This window comes from Sinocyclocheilus anshuiensis, unplaced genomic scaffold, assembly GCF_001515605.1.
Source record: "Sinocyclocheilus anshuiensis isolate Anshui unplaced genomic scaffold, SAMN03320099.WGS_v1.1 scaffold626, whole genome shotgun sequence".
Classification (NCBI taxonomy): domain Eukaryota; kingdom Metazoa; phylum Chordata; class Actinopteri; order Cypriniformes; family Cyprinidae; genus Sinocyclocheilus; species Sinocyclocheilus anshuiensis.
The window spans coordinates 441,176-462,711 of NW_015544167.1; the positions used below are offsets into that span (position 1 = coordinate 441,176).

Here is a 21,536-nt window from a genome sequence, read left to right on the forward strand (position 1 = left end):
TATCTGAGTTACTTTTTCAAATAAGAAATGCCAGTTACTTTGTTTTCCCATTTGTTGACTGGCAGCTCTCCTGTCCTCATGTTGAGAGAAATCAGGAGTGAGTTCAGAGGCGTTGTGTGCACTGTGAGAACATGATGTTAGTTCTAGACTAAATGTGAACATGCATTTATCTCACTTGCACAAAAACAGACTCACTATTTCTCAAAACAAATAAAAACTGTGAAATGCAAACTCAGAATATGACACAAACCTGCAATAATTAAATATGGTAAATAACACAAACAACCTTTATGTATTTAATCCCATTTTATTAACCTTTGATGATCCAGTTCAACCATACCAATAAGCAAAAATGACTTTAGATAAACATGACATCTGTGTTTCTTTTTTTTCATGTTATATATATATATATACACTGAACAAAATTATAAACGCAACACTTTTGTTTTTGCCCCCATTTTTCATGAGCTGAACTCAAAGATCTAAGACTTTTTCTATGTACACAAATTTGTTTGAGCTGCGCCCTCTAATGTACAGACGTGAATTTACATTTCCTGCAGCCTGAGACTTATTCATTTCACTTTGGGTGTGAAAGAGCTTTTACATTTGCCAAAAATAAAAATGTTTTATATTAAAAACAAACCAGTAAGCCCAGTCCAGATGTGAAAAAGTAAAGCAAAAGTAACATAACATAACAAAAGGTCACTAAGTAACGCAACTAGTTATTTTTTAGGGAGTAACGCAATATTGTAATGCATTACTTTTAAAAGTAACTTTCCCCAACTTTGCATTTTAGAATAAGGTTTCATTTGTAACATAAACGTTAACAGTTTATTGTTATTAATGTTAGTCAATAAAAATAAAATAGTTTATTCATTAATTGTTAGTTCACAGTGCATTAAATGATGTGCAAAAATGCATTAAAAGAATGAATTAATGAATGATGAATGAATAATAATCAGCAATGAACAATAGTATATTTACAAATTAATAAATGCTGTAATAAAAGTTGTTTATTGTTAAAATGGTCCCCTCGGTAGAAATCGCATTCCGTGAGGGCCCACCTGGACCGCGGGACCCCACGCAATTGCATGGTGCCTAAACACGCTGCTGTTAACTGTTAATGAACAAATTTAGCCTTATTTTAAAGTGTTCCTGAAAATACATATTTTAATAAACTTTAAACTCAAAAGATATAATTTTTAAATGCATAACAACATCACTGACCAGAAACATACAACATAATTTTAAAATGTACGTCTCATTTTAATATAAACAATTATGGTGAATGTATTCTGAATGTGCATTCTATAGCTGCATTTTATCAACTAATATGCATGAAATTAATGATAATGTGGCATAGCAGAGTGAAATTAACCCTGCTTGCAAAAAAAAAAAGAAAGAAAGAAAAACAACATACACTCTATATTTTAGTACATGTTAGATATATTGAAATGATTGATGTTGTGACATTGTGTTTGTTCAGTTGTTGACATATTGAACCTAAAAACGAACCTAACTCTGTCAACATATTGAATCTCTATTCAATACTCAAGTATGCAATAATTCACATAAACCAAACATTTGAAAAGCAATTGCTTTCCCATACTACTTTGAAAATGTGGGTGGGACAATTAAGCAGGCTAAGATGATAAAATATGTAAGGTGTTTACCTTAAAAATAATGTTACATCGGGGAAGTAATGTCAAAGATTGATTGCTAAGTGAATGCTTTACAGCTGCCATTATACTAACAGTGGACAGCAATACTGATGAAGGCAACTTAATCCTCTTGGGAGCAATTTTCAGTCTATGAACGTAATATGAGATGATTATCCTCAGTGTACGCAAGGAATGACCCATATGGCCCTTTTGATGTGCTTTTAACAAACATAGTTTCATGCATGACAGATTCAAATGTATAAATTAATTTACATTCAGATAAATATAGACATCTTTATTAATGTTTCTAATAAAAGTTAATATACACTCTGCTGCTTCTCATTCTCAGATATTTACTGTATAATATAAATGAACTTAAAATAACAATTTGCCAAAACTCACCATAAAAACAAATCCCTTGAATACCAGAATGCTAGCAGAAGCTGCTGTCAAATCTGGATAAATGACTCCACATAACCATTTAGTGTAAAACCATTCTACAATGTGATGACAGCATGAACGTCTGATTCAAGGTCACACTGACACACATCCAGTGAAAAGCTCATTTGTAAGCCGGTGCTGAAGAGATCACTAGCTGGGAAAATGCCTCGTCTTCCCCACATGACTGCACATAGATAGAGCTGATGTGGAATTCCTCTCATGCTGACCTTGTCCATGATGGCTGCATCAATCTAACCACGACTGGCCTTTTAAATAGAGCTAACATGAAACAAGAAGCAATGATTTTAGAGCATAGAACCCAAAGCGCACAGACAGAGAGGCACAGAAAGTTCAAACACATGCAGGACTGAATTCATCTAGATTCTCTCACATTTTGGATGGATCATACTCAAAATTCAGTACAAGGCATGGACAAGTCATGAATCTCAAATGCTCAGCCCTAAAATATCTTCTTCCTGTAGCATCTTGACTCAAGAGAGAAATAATGGATTTTTATTTATTTTTTTCCTGTAACCCATTTTGCTGCATAAAGTAGATATTTACTTTAATTTGAAGATGATGTGAGTGGTGCTTTCATGTGAACAACTCTCCACCACCAAGATTGAGTGTTATCCGTGGTTGTTTCGAGTGTTTTTGGTTTATTCAGTCAGCAGCTATCTCCGATATGTTCATAACTCCGAAACACTGCTGTAAAGACATTGGCATCTGAGGACTGCTCACTATTTTTGATCCCTGTCGTTTTGTTGAACTATGTTGGTAACAACGGAACTTGCAACCATAGTCGGCTCATTGTTTCAGGTCCCTCCTCCTGTAAATCTATGGACTTCTTTCTTATTTTACTGTCCATAAATCCTGAGATTAGAATTGCAAAAGCACACCGCTTGATTTGAGGCATCATTCACGTTCACATTGCAAATGGTGCAGGAAAAATTACATGCATGTACAGTATATGACCTATAATTTACAAAACCACTGGACAAAAATACATATACATGTTAATGAACAACACAATACAATGCCTCTTTTCAAGAAATATCTGATTCACCTTTTTCCTAAGAGAGAAAGAGTACTATAACCCTACTATTACCACAAAAATACCTCGAAATGTAATGAAACCTGGGTTGCCAGATTTTGAGATTTCACACTGAACATAGACTGAACACAGCATGAACGTTTCAGAGATTGTACAAAACACATGAATATTTAATGAGGTAAGCACTGAGGCAGTTTATGATTGATTGTCTGTTGCAAAACAACTCAACATAACATTCTAACACAGTATTGTTTCCCACTGCATATATTTTGCACAGCAATATCAGTGTTAAGCCTGCTCTCAACCAGGGTTTCATATCCAAGGGTTAAAAAAAGCCCCTTTTAAGCCGGAGGCCTAGAGTGAGGAACGGCCGGCAGTCTTGAGAACGGTGCGGCCGGCGGATTCGACGAAGGAGCGGCCGGCAGGAAAAATTTAAATCGCATCATATGACCCCTTTAAAATTAATCTACAGTGTGAAATTCTGCATAACTCGTTGTTAAGACTGAGGTTTATACAGAACTTACAGGAGAAGCATTTGTGTGTGCTCGCAAAAGCTTTATTTTAAGATAACTCATTTTAGACGAGTTTTGAGTGGAACTGCATAGATCCTTTGGCAATTCCAGAATTTAGTGAACACAAATATATTCAAGATGATGGATGAGGCAAAGCAAATGTTAATACGTGATAAACTTTCATTTAATATTAAATTGTATAATAACAACTTGCTAACATCTAACTAGAAACTAATTAGTCATGTGGAGCATTATTTATGTGCCTCTGTAAAGCATTTCAAATCGGTAAATTATGAAATTTTGCTTTACACTTAGGCTTGAATACAGAGCAAGTCATTTTTGGACATTTTGGTCTGACAAATTAATAAACATATTGTAAATGTCAAATTTGAGGCAGATGCCCTCTAAGGCTCAGACAAGTTTTTTAGACATATTCACAACACATTTACATACTTAATCAGATACATGCATATTTCCTCCATAAATGTCTAGTGGGTACGAGTGTTGCATAGTAAAATTTTGATTTCCCATTTGCACACATTTTCTGCTGAAATGGCTAAGATGACGTCTGTCTCTCTCATCAAAATGTGTGTAATATCTCCATATTGCCTGTAGAGATGCATCACCACTGCCCAGATTCATTACGCTCCACAATAACCGCAGCCCCCCACAGGCAGAGAAAATAAGACATACAATCAACTAAATGCAGACTAATTATCTCCTCTACTTTATCTCGGTTCGGAGATTTCTGCGCAAGAGAAGAGCAGATGGTGCTATGGGCAGCATGTGCCACAATGATGATATCAAATAAAAGCACTCATTAAACATTAGTATTCTTTCTATGAAGCTGTAATCCCTAATGTTATAGTGTAGATTATTTCCTAATATTGGACTTCTGTGAATAAAGTTGCATAATAAATATTTGGATATTTTAAAGTCAGCTTTAAACGGCATTCACAGCCCTTGTAAAAAAAAAACAACAAAAATGCTGTTTTATGCTGTTGTAAGAGCAGGTGGTTCTCATTAAGGTTTATATAAAAATAAATATATTCAATATATAAATTGTGACGAGCGTCCCGCAGCTTCATCAGCGTCGCCCTGGAAACAAGCAAGGCACACTTGGCCATCCTCATCACAGGCTGATCGGTCACAGCTGCAGCCACATAAGCCACGCAAGCCCTGCCATCTGGGAGATTCCTCCATGAGACTGAGCACTAACTCGCCCTCTCATTTTCCCCACAGAAAGCAGCGTGTGACCGACCAGCCCCACAGGAGCACTGCACGGACCCTCTGCACTGGGAAGACGGAAGAGAGCACTCACGGCACCGGAGCACCTACCTGGACCTTTCTCCCTCTCACCCACCACACCAATAAATCCACCCTCCGGGGGTACTGATTGAGATTACTTGTCGTGTGATTCTTCACCCCGTTACACTGGTGGAGAATGCGGGCAAAATCAGTGAAGAATCACCGATAAGCGATCTTCTTCACCTCACCCTTTTTCCTTGTTTTTGTCTCTGGGTTTTGTCACAGGCGAGTGCTCCTCCCCCAACATGGATGAAATCCTCCAGCGGCTCACCGAGGTTAGCATCCGCCAGCAACAAATCGTTGAGCACCTCGCCACCCGTCAAGGAGAGACGGAGCAGGAACTCGCGGCACTGTGCGCCGCCGCCGCTCAGCGCATTCCGCTGCCGGACCCCCGAGTACAAGCTGCGAAGCTGCTACCCAAGCTGACCCCTCATGATGACGTAGAAGCCTTCTTACAAATGTTCGAAGCGACGGCCACCATGGAAGGATGGCATAGGGATGACTGGGCACGGGTGCTGGCTCCCCTGCTGACGGGCGAAGCGCAGCGTGCATACTTCGCTCTTCCCGCCACCTCCGCCGATCAATATAAGGAGGTCAAGAAGGAAATCCTAGCCCGCCTGGGGTTATCCCCTACCTTACTGGAAGGTAAACGTGGGAATCGTTTGCATAACAGTGATGAACAATATTATATTCCTGAAGAATGTAGTAAAAAAGGAAGCTTATAAAGGGGAATAAAAAAGGTCCCAAAACGGATCCCTGGGGCACGCCACACAATAACAGAGCAGATGATGAATAAAAAATTAAACAAATTTACAGAAAAGGTGCTGTTCTCAAGGTAAGAAGCAAATCCTGTGCAGTGCCCTAGATACCTACTATATGACATTAGTGAAGAATATCCAGAGCAAGCAAAATATTAATTGTGACCTTTAACAGAGCTGACTCAGGGCTATGTAGGGATCTAAAACCAGATTGAAATGACCAATATGTTAAAAGAATTCAAAAAAAGACAAAAATACTGTTTCCAGAAGCTTTGAAATAAAGGGCAGTTTACTTTGTGCTGCAGGATCAAGTTGAGTTTTTTTTCAGCAGAGGTTGCACAATTGTATGTTTAAAACTAGCTGGAACAAAACCTTTGGCTAGAGAGCTGTTTACTACAGTAGAATATATTGTGACGAGTGTCCCGCAGCTTCATCAGCGTCGCCCTGGAAACAAGCAAGGCACACCTGGCCGTCCTCATCACAGGCTGATCGGTCACAGCTGCAGCTCGTCAGGCGGCGGACACATAAGCCACGCAAGCCCTGCCATCTGGAAGATTCCTCCATGAGACTGAGCACTAACTCGCCGTCTCATTTTTCCCACAGACAGCAGCGTGTGAACGACCAGCCCCACAGGAGCACTGCACTGACCCTCTGCACTGGGAAGACGGAAGAGAGCACTCACGGCACCGGAGCACCTACCTGGACCTTTCTCCCTCTCACCCACCACACCAATAAATCCACCCTCCGGGGGTATTGATTGAGATTACTTGTCGTGTGATTCTTCACCCCGTTACAAAATATATAAAAGCCTATTTGGTCCAGATTTTAATCTAGCTCTGAGCTCATACTGGCTTGTCAGGAAAAGAAACATAATCCTATGCTTTATGGAGGTACAGTATATGAGGGTTAAAGTGAAGAATTAAATAAAAATGAGAGTGCAACACAGCAATTTCAATGTGCAACACTATACAAAAATTACAGACAGGCGGTAATGCAGAGGAAATGAGGAAGAGAGATAGAGTGTGATGTGTATATTGGTTGGATTCAGTCCAGTCTGTTCTGTATAATCTTATCAAGCACATCTCCACCACCAACTGAAAACGTGAGAAACAGAAGTGACATAATAAATGTTCCCATAGAAAACAAACACTGCTGTTCGTGCAGCACCATGCTTGCTGTGTCAGGGGCGAAAAATCTGCAATCCTGGATTTATCCACGGAGGCAAAGCCAATAGGACCTTGTGATTGAATGAGATTATCAGCATGCGTGTGTGTGTGTGTGTGTGTGTGTGTGTGTGTGTTCCTGCTGCACGCTAACACACGTGTCCCACCTGTACAGTTCGATTCTAGACCTCAAACCTGCATTTCACCACTATAATAAAGATAAAGAAGTACTCTAAACAGATCAAGAGTCTCGTTGCATGTAATCCAAGTACAGCTGTGTGCTTTTCACGTATCATTCCAGCTTTCAATTTCCATTTTTAAACAACACACTGTGAAATGCTACATAGTGTATTCCTGCAGCCATGTATGTGTTTAAATATATATAATAATGATAATGACTTAATTACGAACTAAAATGGCGTACTTACTTTTCACACACCATTATACATTTCGATATAGTTTCTACTCAGGCAAGTTATGACCCTAGATAATTATACTGTATATAAAATGCTACATAGTGTATTCCTGCAGCCATGTATGTGTTTAAAAATATATATAATAATGATAATGACTTAATTACGGACTAAAATGGCGTACTTACTTTTCACACACCATTATACATTTCGATATAGTTTCTACTCAGGCAAGTTATGACCCTAGATAATTATACTGTATATAATTATCTCAAGATGACTCACAGTTGAACTTTTAGGTGTTTTGTATTTGCTGCATTTTAAACAGATCCACTGACTGCAATAAATACCAAAGAGTTCTCAGCTGCACCATTGCATATTATAAGAAACGACTGGCAGAAGACACACTCTATTTGCCAAAATGTGCAGTATACCTCAGAGAATACTGCTTGAATACTGTGTCACATAATGCAAATAATGTGTCCCACAATGCAATGTGCTTCCATTTTGAATTGTGACAAATGAACTGGAACTAATATCAACCTTGACTGAGATCAGCATCTCCTTTATGTGTGATCTGTAAAAACGGTGTATACTGTGCAGTGTTCACTGAGCAGTACACTAGTGTTCTATTCTGAATATATAAACCTGCATTTTTTACATGCAATCTCAGGAAAAAAAGGCACAAAGCTGTCACTGTGGCAGTACCTTTTTAAATGGTGCACCTATGTACCTACAGGGTCCATATTGGTACCTTAAATGTACATGTTAATACCTAAAAGGTACAAAAGTGTGTAGCATACATATTTGTGTAGTATATGGTGTACTACTTTTAATATATGATGATTTAAATATATATATATATATATATATATATATATTGTGTGATATATGTGCGTGTGTGTATGTGTTATACATTAATGGCATCTTAATGGCATTTGAGCCTATTCGCAAGTATATATATATATACTTGCGAATAGGCTCAAATGCCATTAAGATGCCATTAATGTATAACACATACACACACGCACATATATCACACAATCTTTGACACAATCTGTATTGTATAAAGCGCTATATAAATAAAGATGACTTGATATATAACACAGATATCATTTCAGCCCATTCAGTGACCCAACCATGTTATTGACAGGCTTCATGAAATTCAGCCAAATGTCATGTGAGGACAGCTGTTGAGTAAATTCAACAAATGTCACTGGATTAGTGTTGATATAATGCATGTAGAGGCGAGTTAAGACCTAGAATATGGCTAGACCACGATTGAGGGCATTATTTTTATTCTATACTGTAACCAAAAAGGGGAAAAGAAAGATGCACTGCTATCTGAAAATTAGCTGAGAGCTACAGAACAAAAGAAGTATTTAGGAAAAGTTTTTTTAAAAAAGCAAGTTGAAGTAAAGATCTTTCCTTGCTTGAGGGAAACGAGAGAGTGAAGAGAGTGAAGGAAATTAGGTCAGTGGGTTTGCCCGTCTTCCCTGTCTGAAAACCTTGCATAATTCATCTCTGGTTCCCCACCGCTCTCGGCACACAGGAGTTTGACATCGCCCTGCCCCACTAACAGATGCTTTTTATAGATCAGAGGTAGAGTGGGCTGGGTAACTCTACACCCCTCTCAGAGCCAGTCTTTACGCGACGTTAAGGGGCTGCTGGCTGACGATCAGGTGAGGCTGGATTTAGAGGAGCTCGACTGAGGCTTTTTCAGATGCATGTGATTTACAGCAACTAGACTTACTCTGTGGTATTGTTAGCAAAGTGCAATGCAGCCTAAATTAATTATTTGTGAGTTTAATCAATTCAGTTTCCATCAGTCTGGACTGTAACTTTGGTCTCAACACTTTGTAATGAAATCAAATGGAATATAATGGAATAGTTGAAAAATGAATATTTGTTGAGAATTTACTCACCCTCAGGTCATCCAAGATGTAGATGAGTTTGTTTCTTCATCAGTTTTGGAGAAATGTAGCATTACATCACTGTCTCACCAATGGATGCTCTGCAGTGAATGGGTGCCGTCAGAATGAGAGTCCAAACAACTGATAAAAACATCACAATAACCCACAAGTAATCCACACCACTCCAGTCCATCAATTGCTTTATCCAGTGAAAAAGTCACCTCATCTGAATCAGGAGAGAAATATGCACAAATCAAGCACCATTTATAAGCAGAAAACAGAATAATGTGGTTTGATGTGAGAGGACAACAGGGGATGGAATTTTTCACTGGAGGAAGCGTTATTACGGATTATGGACTCGTATTTTAGCCGGAAGCAACGGTTTGAAGTCAAAAACATCTTAACAAAAGATTTGTTTAATCTATTGTTAGTTTCTTACAAACAACTAGTTTTTCACTTCACAGGATGTTAGGAGTGGTGTGGATTATTGTGATGTTTTTATCATCTTTTTGGATTCTCATTCTGACGGCACCCATTCACTGCAGAGCATCCATTGATGAGACTGTGATGCAATGCTACATTTCTCCAAATATCTGATGAAGAAACAAACTCATCTACACCTTGAATGGCCTGAGGGAGAGTACATTTTCAACAAATTTTTATTTCTTGGTCAACTGTTCCATTAAAAATGTGTCAAACTACCAAAACGTGATTTTTCAGGTATTGTTTTGCATGTGACTACTGTTTTTATTATCTTCAGAACTGAGATCCCTCTATTCCAATCACACTGGGCCTTAGTAGCAGATGGTACTTTTCCAGAGCTTAACTGTGTTCAGCACAGAATTACACAAGCCAGTCAGTGACGTACTGAAACATACAGACGGGAGATTACAGTATCCATCACTCTACTCTCTCCAAATGGCAAACAATGTCATAATGTCCCCTGTACATAAACATATACAAACTGAATGTCTACTCTTGTGTTTTCCCTTGCCATCAAACAGAAATTCTTGCTAAATAGACAGTTAATAATGAAACTATGAATTTCACATAGAAAATTAATAGCACTTAAAACAATTTCAAACAGCTTAGTAACATTATTTCATTACAAATGTGTGATGTTTGTTTAGGTTATTTTTATTTTTATTTTTTTAACATTGGTAACACTGAATGGGCAGAGCTGCTTTGATACATGGTAATAAACTTAATTTATATAGCACCTTTACAGGTAGCTCTTCAAGACGTTTTGCAGAGAAAAGGAAAAACAATTTATTAAAAAGGGTACATAAAAAAATGATACAGTATTATAGTCAAAAAGGTGAACAAGTTATATAAAAGAGTTCCGGAAGGATGAAATTTAAATACTTTTAAATTCCCTGGATACAAATATTTATTATTTATTGTTTGCAGAAACAATTTACACTTTGTTTTTATCACCAAGAAACCTGTTAACAAGGTCAGATAACCAATGTCTGTATTAATCTTGGCATTCCCATGACTTTTGAGGTTTGAGTTCACAAAGTTCGGTATAGAAATTTCCTTGACGTTTCCATCATTTTTTCCATTTTAATAATTTGCATTAATTTTCCAGCCATGGAAATGAATTGGGGTATTCATTCATTCATTCATTCATTCACTCACTCATTTATTAAAAGCCACCACATTTCTGATTGACAATCACAGGTCACAGGTTGTTGTTTTTTAAATAATAAATCTATTGGTCTGTCTGGGTGTCCGTGATCTACAGTGATACTCTTCCCCATCTGTGCGTTATGTAACATGACAGGTGGCAAGTCTGTGGCTCATGGGATGTTGTGCAACACACACACACCCTTTCTTTGACACAGAAAAAGATAAATTCACAGCTCCCCCGTGGAGGAAGCCATGTCTCCCTGAAAGTGGGCCCTCTCTTTTTAGCAACCTATACATAGTTTAACAAATCACCTGTCCTATCTATTACATCTTGCATATAGTGTGAGCATATATACTGTCATGAGAGCCAGAACTGAATGTGGTACCAAACACAGAGATGTTGATATCGTCAGCCTCCTACTAACTCGAGTTACTGGAGAGTTGCTCATGTCGCAGGAAGTCCTTGTTTCTGGCCAATCTGTGTGTAGCACGCCAATAGATCAGAACGCCACTGCCGCACAGCCAGAATTCCATGTTAACTAACTGCTTGCTTTTCAATTACACATTTCTGGAGAGAAATCATCTAGGAGTTTGTTTATCCATATGGTGTGGTTTCTTTAACAGTGAAATCTTTATTATGGCTTCCGGTCTTTGTTTCCAAGGAGGATTCTGATGCTTGCTGCTTGATTCTGTAGTGAGGCGTATAAATTATCACTGCCGCTGAGGCATATAGAAGTTTATTGCTTTGGGTTTTTGTGCTGGTTGGAATTGATTTTGGTGCTCCACTGAGTCTTCAATGGTTTGAAGATGTCAGTACAGTAGCTATTAAATGTCTCATGGCAGCAGCTGAGAAATGTTGGTTATTTGGCATGAAAGTGTGTTGGTCTCTAGTTCTGGCTGTTTGTCGGTTTCATCTGTTTGGGTTTCAATAGTCCAGCTTTCATCAGAATGTGCTTAATGTAACCCAGAGACGGCACATTCCCATTGTGATGTACTGTCGGATATATATAGCTCGTAAAAATAGCAAAAGTTGCCTGAATATGCCGGTTCCAATCTAAGTGGCTCACTGCTGTGCAACTTCCTGGAGTCAGAATACACGTTTGTATCAGTCCACTGGAAGACTAAGGCCATTTTTACCAGTAGATTGTTCACTTTGTTCCAAAACATGGAATTAAAATGTTATAACCAGTGTTGGAGGTAACACATTACAAGTAATGTGAGTAATGTAATCAGATTACTTTTTTCAAGTAACTGGTAAAGTAGCGCATTACTTTTTAATTTACAAGAACATTTCTGAGTTACTTTTTCAAATAAGTAATGCCAGTTACTTTGTTTTCCCATTTATCGACTGGCAGCTCTCCTGTCCTCACGTTGAGAGAAATCAGGAGTAAAGTGCAGAGGCGTTGTGTGCGCTGTGAGAACATGATGTTAGTTCTAGACTAAATGTGAACATGCATTTATCATCTCACTTGCACAAAAACAGATTCAGTATTCCTCAAACTGAATAAAAACAGTGAAATACAAACTCAGAAGATGATGCAAACCTGCAATAATTAAACATTAATAAATGTGTTACATAACAAACATCCTTTGTGTATTTAATTCCATTTTATTACCCAGTGTCTTTGCTGATTACCTTCGATGATCCAATTCAACCATACTAATGAGAAAAATTACTTTAGATAAACATAGTGTGTTTATTTCTCTTTTTTTACTGCTGAAGAGTGTTGAACTTTCTTCTCCTGCATCCTATTCTTCATGCAATCCAGAACAGCAGCACAGCTGAAAGGTTTGTTTTAGCTGCGCCCTCTAATGTACAGACATGAATTTACATTTCATTCAGCCTGAGGCTTATTCATTTCACTTTTGGGGCCCTATCATACACCCGGCGCAAGGCGCACAGCAAGTGTTTTTGCTAGTTTCATCCCAATGCAGTTCTCATTTTCCCGTCCTGCGCCGCGTTGTTTAAATAGCAAATGCATTTGCGCCCATTTGTGCGCCCATGGGCGTGCAGGTCTAAAAAAGGGGTGTGTTCAGGCGCATTGTTGGCGCGTTGCTATTTTGAGGAACTGAAAAAAGACTGCGCCATTGACCAACAAAAACCTGGTCTAAAGTCAATGGCGCAGTAGTTTTTTTGTTATTTAAAGAGCACGTTAGTATAGACGGGTCCACAGCGTGCATACACTCTGCTTATTACACACACAGGGACAAACACAAACATGCCAAATATTAAAAATTAAAGGTATGCAATGTAAAAGATTACTATTGTGTAGGCTACATAAATATAAAAATGCCTACATGTCATAATGGATAGTCATTGCATGTATCAGAATTAGGCTACCTATTTGCTCGCGCACGAGCAGCTCCGTTTCCTCTCTGGAGACGCGTTCACAGTCTTTGCGCTTGCAAATTCCGCCGTGTAAATAGCAAATCCGCCACGGCACAAGCGCAACTGGCTCTTAAAGGGAATGGGAGATGACACTCTGATTGGTTTATTGCACATTACGCCCAAAAAACACCCATTACTCATTAAGAGAATAGGGACAACCCGTTTAGACCATGCGCCCGTGCGCGCAGACCGTTTTCCCGTCGTTAAACTAGCAAAATTGGATTCGGACACACCCAGAGTGCACCTGCGCCGTGCACTTTAGACCATGCGCTTAGATCGTTAAAATAGGGCCCTTAGTGTGAAAGTGCTTTTAAATTTGCCAAAATAGAACATTTTTATTTTAAAAGCAAACAAGCAAGCACAGCCCAGATGAGAAAAAGTAACGCAAAAGTAACATGACGCATTACTTTCCATAAGTAACACAATTAGTTACATTTTTAGGGAGTAACGCAATATTGTAATGCATTTAAGTTACTTTTAAAAGTAACTTTCTCCAACACTGCAAATATGTATATATTTCTTTGCTTTTCAATCACGATTACTAATGTGCTCACTCACAGAAACAGACACTGCTGATTTTTACATAATGCATTTCCCATTATGAATTATGGTACAGCTTGGTTTGTTGATCTGTTGGGTTGGATTGTATTTTCACTGCAACCGAACCGAATCAGAGTTTGTTTTCAGTTGGGTCGAGACCACCTCATTCAGGCAGTCTCAGACTGATTGTTGTGGTGCAGACCCACACTCGATTGCTGTGCTCACACATGTCTAAATGAACCAAACTAAAGGGGAAAATGTGTCAGGTTCTGAAAAAAATGCTCCAACTGAGAAATTAATGAAACGGCCCTAAGTCAAGTCTTACCGGTCTGTTTGTACAGTATGAGTGCTACCGAGGAGGAACTAGACTCTGAATGTGACAAAGTTTGCAAGGTCTGTGACTGAAAAGAGTTTTGATATCACACATCTACTGTGGCTGGACGACATCTGTGTCAGCCTGACTCTTATTTTCATGTCCAAGCACTGGTGATGTATTGTTAAAATTATGCTAGAAGTGTTGATTCAGTGCTGTTGGATTCTGACTGAGAAGCAGGCATGTAATTAAAATTAGTCATGCAGTTCTTTTATAAGCTTAAAACCAGTGTTGATGTTTAATTTTAGGTGACTTATTACATTTAAGTTATAGAGTAGTGTGTGGTTTCCCCCTTTTTTGGTTGTTTGGTTAATATTCCCTAATTTCAATTTCCAATTTGTTTGCAAGCGCTCTCCATCCACAATAATCTTACTGCACAAGCATGAAACTTCATAAAAGCTCACTATTTTTTTTTTCTGGCACAATTGCATTATCAAAATATCACATTACTCATTGATGTGTCCAGGTTGCACACAAAATTGCCATTCCATGAATGATTTAACACACTACTGATCTCAAGTTTTGCCACAGGATAGGAACTGTGAAAACATTTTCTATCAGAATGTAATATGAAGATTGTACAATGTAACATTTAACTTTAACAACACTATAAAAGTGAATAACAGGCACAACATTGGCCGCCATCTTGACTGAATGGATCACATGACTAAACATGCATCAGCATTTTCAAATACCTATTTTTCACTGCCCACACTACAACATGAAAACAGCATTTTCAAAAAGCTAAATTTTCGCTGAGCAAAAATGCCCCAAAACGTAGCTAAAAAGATGTGTTTTTAAATGTATCCAAATTGAAGTGGATGTAGCCGTAGTCCAATCTGGCCCTGAACCTAAAATTAATTTGAGAGCATATTTTCAAGTCCTCTTCAGTTTTATGTGGTAAATAATAAAACCCATCCTCAGCCGCCTGTCACACTTCCAACAAGTATCATTAGCTGAGAATTCATCTCACGCTTTCAAGATTAGCCTAAATGCTAAAATACTGATTTTCATTATTTATGGTATTATGAGAGGATTAATTAGTGAAATATCCATTGTCAACACTCAAATGGTACAATTTACAAAAAACATAATGCTCAAAATGCATTACCCTGGCACTGCATATTTCTGTAATAATGTGATAAGATACACTGTATGCCAGTGAAGGAGTCTGTGGCCAAACATGCTGTCACGAATGCGGTCTGTGGCCTTCCGGCCGATTGCCACCAGAGGTCGTTCTCCCATTACATTGACTCTCACACCACACATACTGTTACACATCACCCTGGACTGCTTTTCCCATCATCCATTGCACTGATTACACACACACACACACAGCTGCATCCAATGAGACACGCTTTATAAGCCATGGACTTCTTCTCTCTCACTGCCGAGTATTGTTTAGCGTATGTCACTCTTCTAGCGATAGCTACATTACGGAGCCATTCCAAGTTTCCGTTTCTAGTTCTAATCTAAGTCTAGTCATTTCGTGTTGCCTTGTTGTCTGTTTCCTGATCTTCTTTCTGCCTATGTATGTTGGATTAACCCTTTGCCTGCTGTTTCGGATTGTGTTTGCACCTTGCCTGGACTATTGCTTGTGTTATTGGATAACCCCTCGTGTCAAGCCCTCTGGATATTGTTCGCCGATCGTAGACCCATGCTTGCCCTAGGAATACTTGGGTATTTCTTGCCTGAAATGTACCTGTTTGCCACTGTTTGACCCATGCCTCTTATGACCACGTCTCTGTTTAATAAAAGCCTGCAAATGGATCCGCACGTCTCTCGTCTCGTCGCCTCCGTTACACATGCTTTGATGTGGACATAACTGAATATAAAACCCATTCTTCTTCAGAGGCCTAAACATCAAAGAGTCTCTTTCTCTCTATCCCCATCACATCTCACCTTCCCTGACTGGGATGTTTCTTCCTCTGCAGTCTCCACACTTCACTCTTATATCAAGGGCATGCACTGCTTGAGCAAAATCCTGTTTTCATTTAACTGATGTGTTGAAAAAAATCTTTTGGAGAAAGCCCACAAAACATAAACAAGAACGCAATGAGAAAGAGAGAGAGAGAGAGAGAGAGATAGGAGGAGGTAGAATGCCAGTTTCCTGCTGCAGTTATTTTATCATTAAGCACTTGAGACAGTTTAGGCTCTGAGGTCGGTGGATATTTGGGTTTTAGTCAGGCATCTGAGGAAGCTTCAGGGCCATTCTTTGATGCAGAATTGGAAGATCACTGCTGACAGCAAAAACAGTTGAACAGTTTAAATGAGCCAACACTAGTTAGCTGGGATCCCAGGTTCGGTCAGTCTGGTCTGTTGGCAGTTTTCCCAGCTTGGTCAGCCTTTGAGACCAGCTAAAGACCAAGTTGTGTTGTTTTTACAACATCTGGAATTGTTTTGAATTCAATTTCACCATTAAGACTTTTTTTTACACATACTACTGTATGTGAAAGGGGCATGAATGCCAGTTCATAAAAAAGTAAGCAGAAAAACTAATTGGTCAAGAAAATATTTTTACTGTTAGTAAATTTTACAAAATTACAAAGAAATTGCAAGTAACACTAAGCATGAAATTAAGTATTAATAGTTGATAAGCAATAATTGCCACAATACTGAAATTTCGGTAACACTTTATTTTAAGGTGTCCTTGTTACACGTTACATGTACTTACTATTATAATAACAATGAATTATGCATTATTACATGCAAGTAAGCCTAAACCAAACCCTAATCCTAACCCTAACCATATATTAAGTACATGTAGTTACTAAATTCGTTACGATACCTTGAAAAATATCGATATTCGCTACCATTTCCGACACCATGGGGGAAAACTGCCACAACATTAAGGGCATAAAGGTAAATGCAACAAGGCATGACAATGAGGTATATTTATAATGAAAACTTATGGATTTGCATACGTTTACTTCAAATTTCATTAGAAAGAAGTATGATGTTATGAAGTGTGAAATGTGTTAATAGACCATTTATTTAATTGTAAATCTGCATGTCAAATTTGCTCTTCCTTAAGTCACACAGTACGTTTTATGTAGTTTTAAGTTACTGGGAAACCAAACACCCCAAATCTCAGTTGACCTGCACAATCCCCATCAATCTCTGTGTGACATACTGGACAAAACCGAACAGTGCTGCTTACTTGCACAACTCACTGATAACACAGACCAGCTGCAGCCACACAACCACGGGTGCATTTCCCAAAAAGCACTATAAACAAACTATGATCGCAAGCTCTATCATTACCAACACAGTTCAACGAAACAGTGTTTCTGAAAACCACAGTTCCAACAGTCTCGCAAACTTTTGTGGTTGGAACTACAGCTCTCGACCTAGTTTCTTGTTAGTATGCCATGTGGACTTTAATAGATCATGCTCCTGAGTGCACATGTTTGTATGTGCTCTAAAATCTCAGAGTATGACTTAAGAGGGAAACTGCGATTGAATCATAACAAAAGAGAACAAAATGTGACCCTGGACCACAAAACCAGTTATAAGGGTAAATTTTTCGAAATTGAGATGTATATATCATCTGAAAGCTGTATGTATGAAAGCTGATGTATGGTTTGTTATGATAGGACAATATTTGGCCGAGATACAACTATTTGAAAATCTGGAATCTGAGGGTGCAAAAAAATCTAAATATTGAGAAAATCACCTTTAAAGTTGTCCAAATGAAGTTCTTAGCAATGCGTATTACTAATCAAAAATTAAGTTTTGATATATTTACAGTAGGAAATTTACAAAATATCTTCATGGAACATGATTTTTACTTAATATCCTAATGATTTTGGCATAAAAGAAAAATCAATAATTTTGACCCATACAATGTTTTTTTTTTGGCTATTGCTACAAATATACCCCAGCGACTTAAGACTGGTTTAGTGCTCCAGGGTCACATATAGCTAAGTAGTGCTCAGATGCCATGTTCATTATTTACAGCAATAATCTAATGTTTATTCGATCTTAAACTAGTTAATTAGCTGATATTATTATTCAACCACACATGACGACGTCAATGACGACTCCGATTTCATATTATTGAACTTACGTAGTTCAAATGATGGTTGTGCGACAAAATGCCTATTGTTTCAGAACAGAGTCATGACTATCTATAGTTTCTTTTTCCAGCAATGGTAGGTAAGCAGTGAGGCATGCTGTTATACACTCTCAGAAAAATTCTGACACACAGGTTGATTAGAGACCTTCACGGATTGCGAGCCATTGTTCCAGAGGGACTGCCAGTGTAATAAGTGTTCTGGAAGTCACTTTGAATAAAAGCATCTGCTTACTGTAATAAACAGAAATTGCATATGAATGTGCACTAGTCTCCCGTGAAACCCTGAAGAAACAGCGTTTAGTCCTCTGTCCTGGCATGCTGCATGCGTCCTAAATAATTAACTGTGAGTCATTAAAGAGCCTCTAATGGTTGCAATAATCTGCATATCTGCTCTTAGATCGATAGCTAATGACCGTGACTGAGTCGCGTCTAGGTGAGGATGCAAAGTGGCACTATAAATACATGCTTAAAGGGGAAATGTGTAATTTACTGTGGCACAAGACATGGCATCACACTGGAGCCATTCAGTCCAATCACTTTACATTCAGAGATTAAATGAGGAAGAGCTTGATAATAAAGTGTGTCCTCATAGCTACTATTACTGTCCACGTAAATCTTTCTCAATAGCACTTTTCTGTTATCAGCAAACCTGCAAGAAAGTAATCAGGTTGAGTGAATTACCTCAGGAACTATTGCATAATATCTGGATTATCCATGCTTTTATATGTAATTATATATTATATATATTTAAACATAAAATAAAATAAAATCCACAACATTATTATTATTATTATTATTTATTATGATAAATAATGTTCCTCAAATGTGTCGATGGGGCCACACTTACATTAAGCATTGTTAAAAGAACTTTAACATTTTGTTGTTTATGTATTACTATTTATTTAAGTTATTTTAACTTGTTGTATATTTAGAATTAGTTTTTAGTATTATATGTTGACTCTATGGATACGTTGCTGAACCTGGGTACAAATTTTGTTCTCATGTGTCAATATGTATGACATAATGACAGAATGACAATAAAGAGTGAAACATTATTATTATTATATTTTATGAATAAAATAAAATAAAAATAAATAATAATAATTATAATTATTATTATTATCAATAATATTATTGTTGTATTATTATTTGTGTAATTTTTTATGAATTTATTTTCCATAAAACAAACATGTATCACCATATGTATTGTTATAATCAAAATATTCAAGAATGTTGTGATGTTTATTCTTGTATGGCCCACTGCTAAATGGCTGCATGAGACAGGAACAAGGCAGTGTTCTGGATGGATTTTGGATTTCTAAACTAAACTGCTGCAGAAGATTGATGCAAAAATAGGCTAGATCTGCTTAATGAGATGAGAGTGCTGTGAATAATCTATGCTCAAATACACAGACTGCTAGTTACTAAGTGGCAATGCAGTCTTTTACCCGTTTCAATCTTCATTTCAGTCTCCATAATAACATGCTGTAATACTAGTAATGAGATTTTTATAGAGCTATTTCCTCAAGTGCTTTTCTTTACACTGACCACGTCCTGAGAAGTGTAATCATATCTGTTTGTGTTACTGTATCTAATATCTTCAATACAAGGAACAAAGCACTTTATCAAAGCAACGTGTAACATATGCCTGTAATTTCAACACAGTGCACGAAAGTTGCTGTCCTTTTTCTTCCCATAGCGAGCTACTGAAACCTGTAAAACTGGCTCTTTCTTTTCCATTTCACTCAAATCAAATCATCAATTCAGTCAGAATCAGCCTGAGAGCAGCGATTTTCAGCACAGTGTGATTTAATAGGCAGATGACCACTTAGTGTGTGTGGCGACCCCATTAAACAAGATGAAGGAAGATCAATGGGAAGTGTTTTCCCATAACCCTGAGTCAAGATGTACCAGTAACTGCCCTCTTTTCTTTTTTCTTTTTTTTTTAAATCTACGGTTCATGTTACTGATCACCAAAACTGCAGCTATGAGAACAAGAGCGAAGCAACATCCAGTCCAATTAAACCTCAAATGGCAAAAATAAATCCTTATAAACCCCTAAGTTACATCAGAGTTGTTGTTGCTGCATATCACAGTTGAGTAGTTTTAATAACAAAAATAGACAGATATCAGAGAGACATCCTTGATCAAAAAATCTTAAAGAATTTCTATCCTTGCAGATTTAAATATGGGATCAAACAAAGAAAATACAAAAATACTAAAATAATATAATCATATATTAAATAGCATTCATAATATTTACATAATAATATAAACATATATATAAAATGAATATTTTAATATTTAAATGTTTTAAAGCCTTGAAGACTCATCCTATGCAATTAACATTCAAATCCATGAGATCTAAACGCGAATAAGCGAAAATGTTGTTTCATTCGTGATCTATTCATGAGAACGATATTGTAATCCAGTGGCATCCAGAAGCAAACGAATATGCGCCAAATACTTCATCATGAAGTTGAGCATATCATGAAAGCATCTCCAAACCGGGACATGAGCTACAGCTGCCCAGAGCCGCACTTTCCCCCAAAACACGTTATCACACACAAACCCCCGCAAAAACAGCGCTCACACTGACCCTTCTGCTGCTTGAAGGACTGTATGGATCCAGAGTGATGCACCATGGTGGTTATCGATAGAGATCCTCGCGTGCAGAAGATGAAGGCAGGATACATGGGAAAGTATGGAGCGATCGCGTAGGTGTCTCTCCTCTGCGCAACCCAACACCTGGCTACCCTCGCGCGCCACCATCCGGGGCTGTTGTCATGGTTACGTACTGTAAGAGGATGGACGGACACCAAATGACCCGCGTTCTGGGGGGCGTTCACACAGAACGTGCTCTTGCGTTCCGTCTGCGCTATTTTGAATTGCTGGACACATGCGTCAGACGGACGTCTTTGACTGTTACGTCGCGTCCTGCTCTTTATTCCTAACGCTTCGCGACATAGCGTTGCATTCTAAGACGCGCTGTCAAGAGTGTCACAGTAACTTTTTGAAAAACACATCTCTAACGCGTTCTGTTCCATTCCGTTCTGTTTTTGGACACAAGATAAGGAAATGATGAGACTCGGATAACCCGATACGCATTATCTCCAGGAAATAATGCACCAATTATATTCATAATTTCCAGCTATTTGCTCCATTTTGTCAGAGAATTTTGCCCAACAATTTAAACGATATTGATTTAGCATAGTTTTGACCAGGGGTGTAAGTGATCTTTTCTCAAAAACAGCTAGACAATGCGCGACAGATAAGATCCCTGGTAACAAATTTAGGTTTT

At 38.0% G+C, this 21,536-nt stretch overlaps 1 protein-coding gene across 1 annotated transcript in view; it reads right to left on the reverse strand.

Moving 5' to 3' along the window:
- ano3 (anoctamin 3) overlaps positions 1-20,995 on the reverse strand; it is a 70,226-nt gene extending 49,231 nt beyond the window's left edge. Inside the window, exon 1 of the mRNA XM_016496050.1 lies at positions 20,835-20,995. Coding sequence (XP_016351536.1) covers positions 20,835-20,931 — 97 coding nt within the window. The 5' untranslated portion in view covers positions 20,932-20,995. The remainder of the gene's footprint in view (positions 1-20,834) is intronic.
- Between the last annotated feature and the right edge of the window lie 541 nt (positions 20,996-21,536).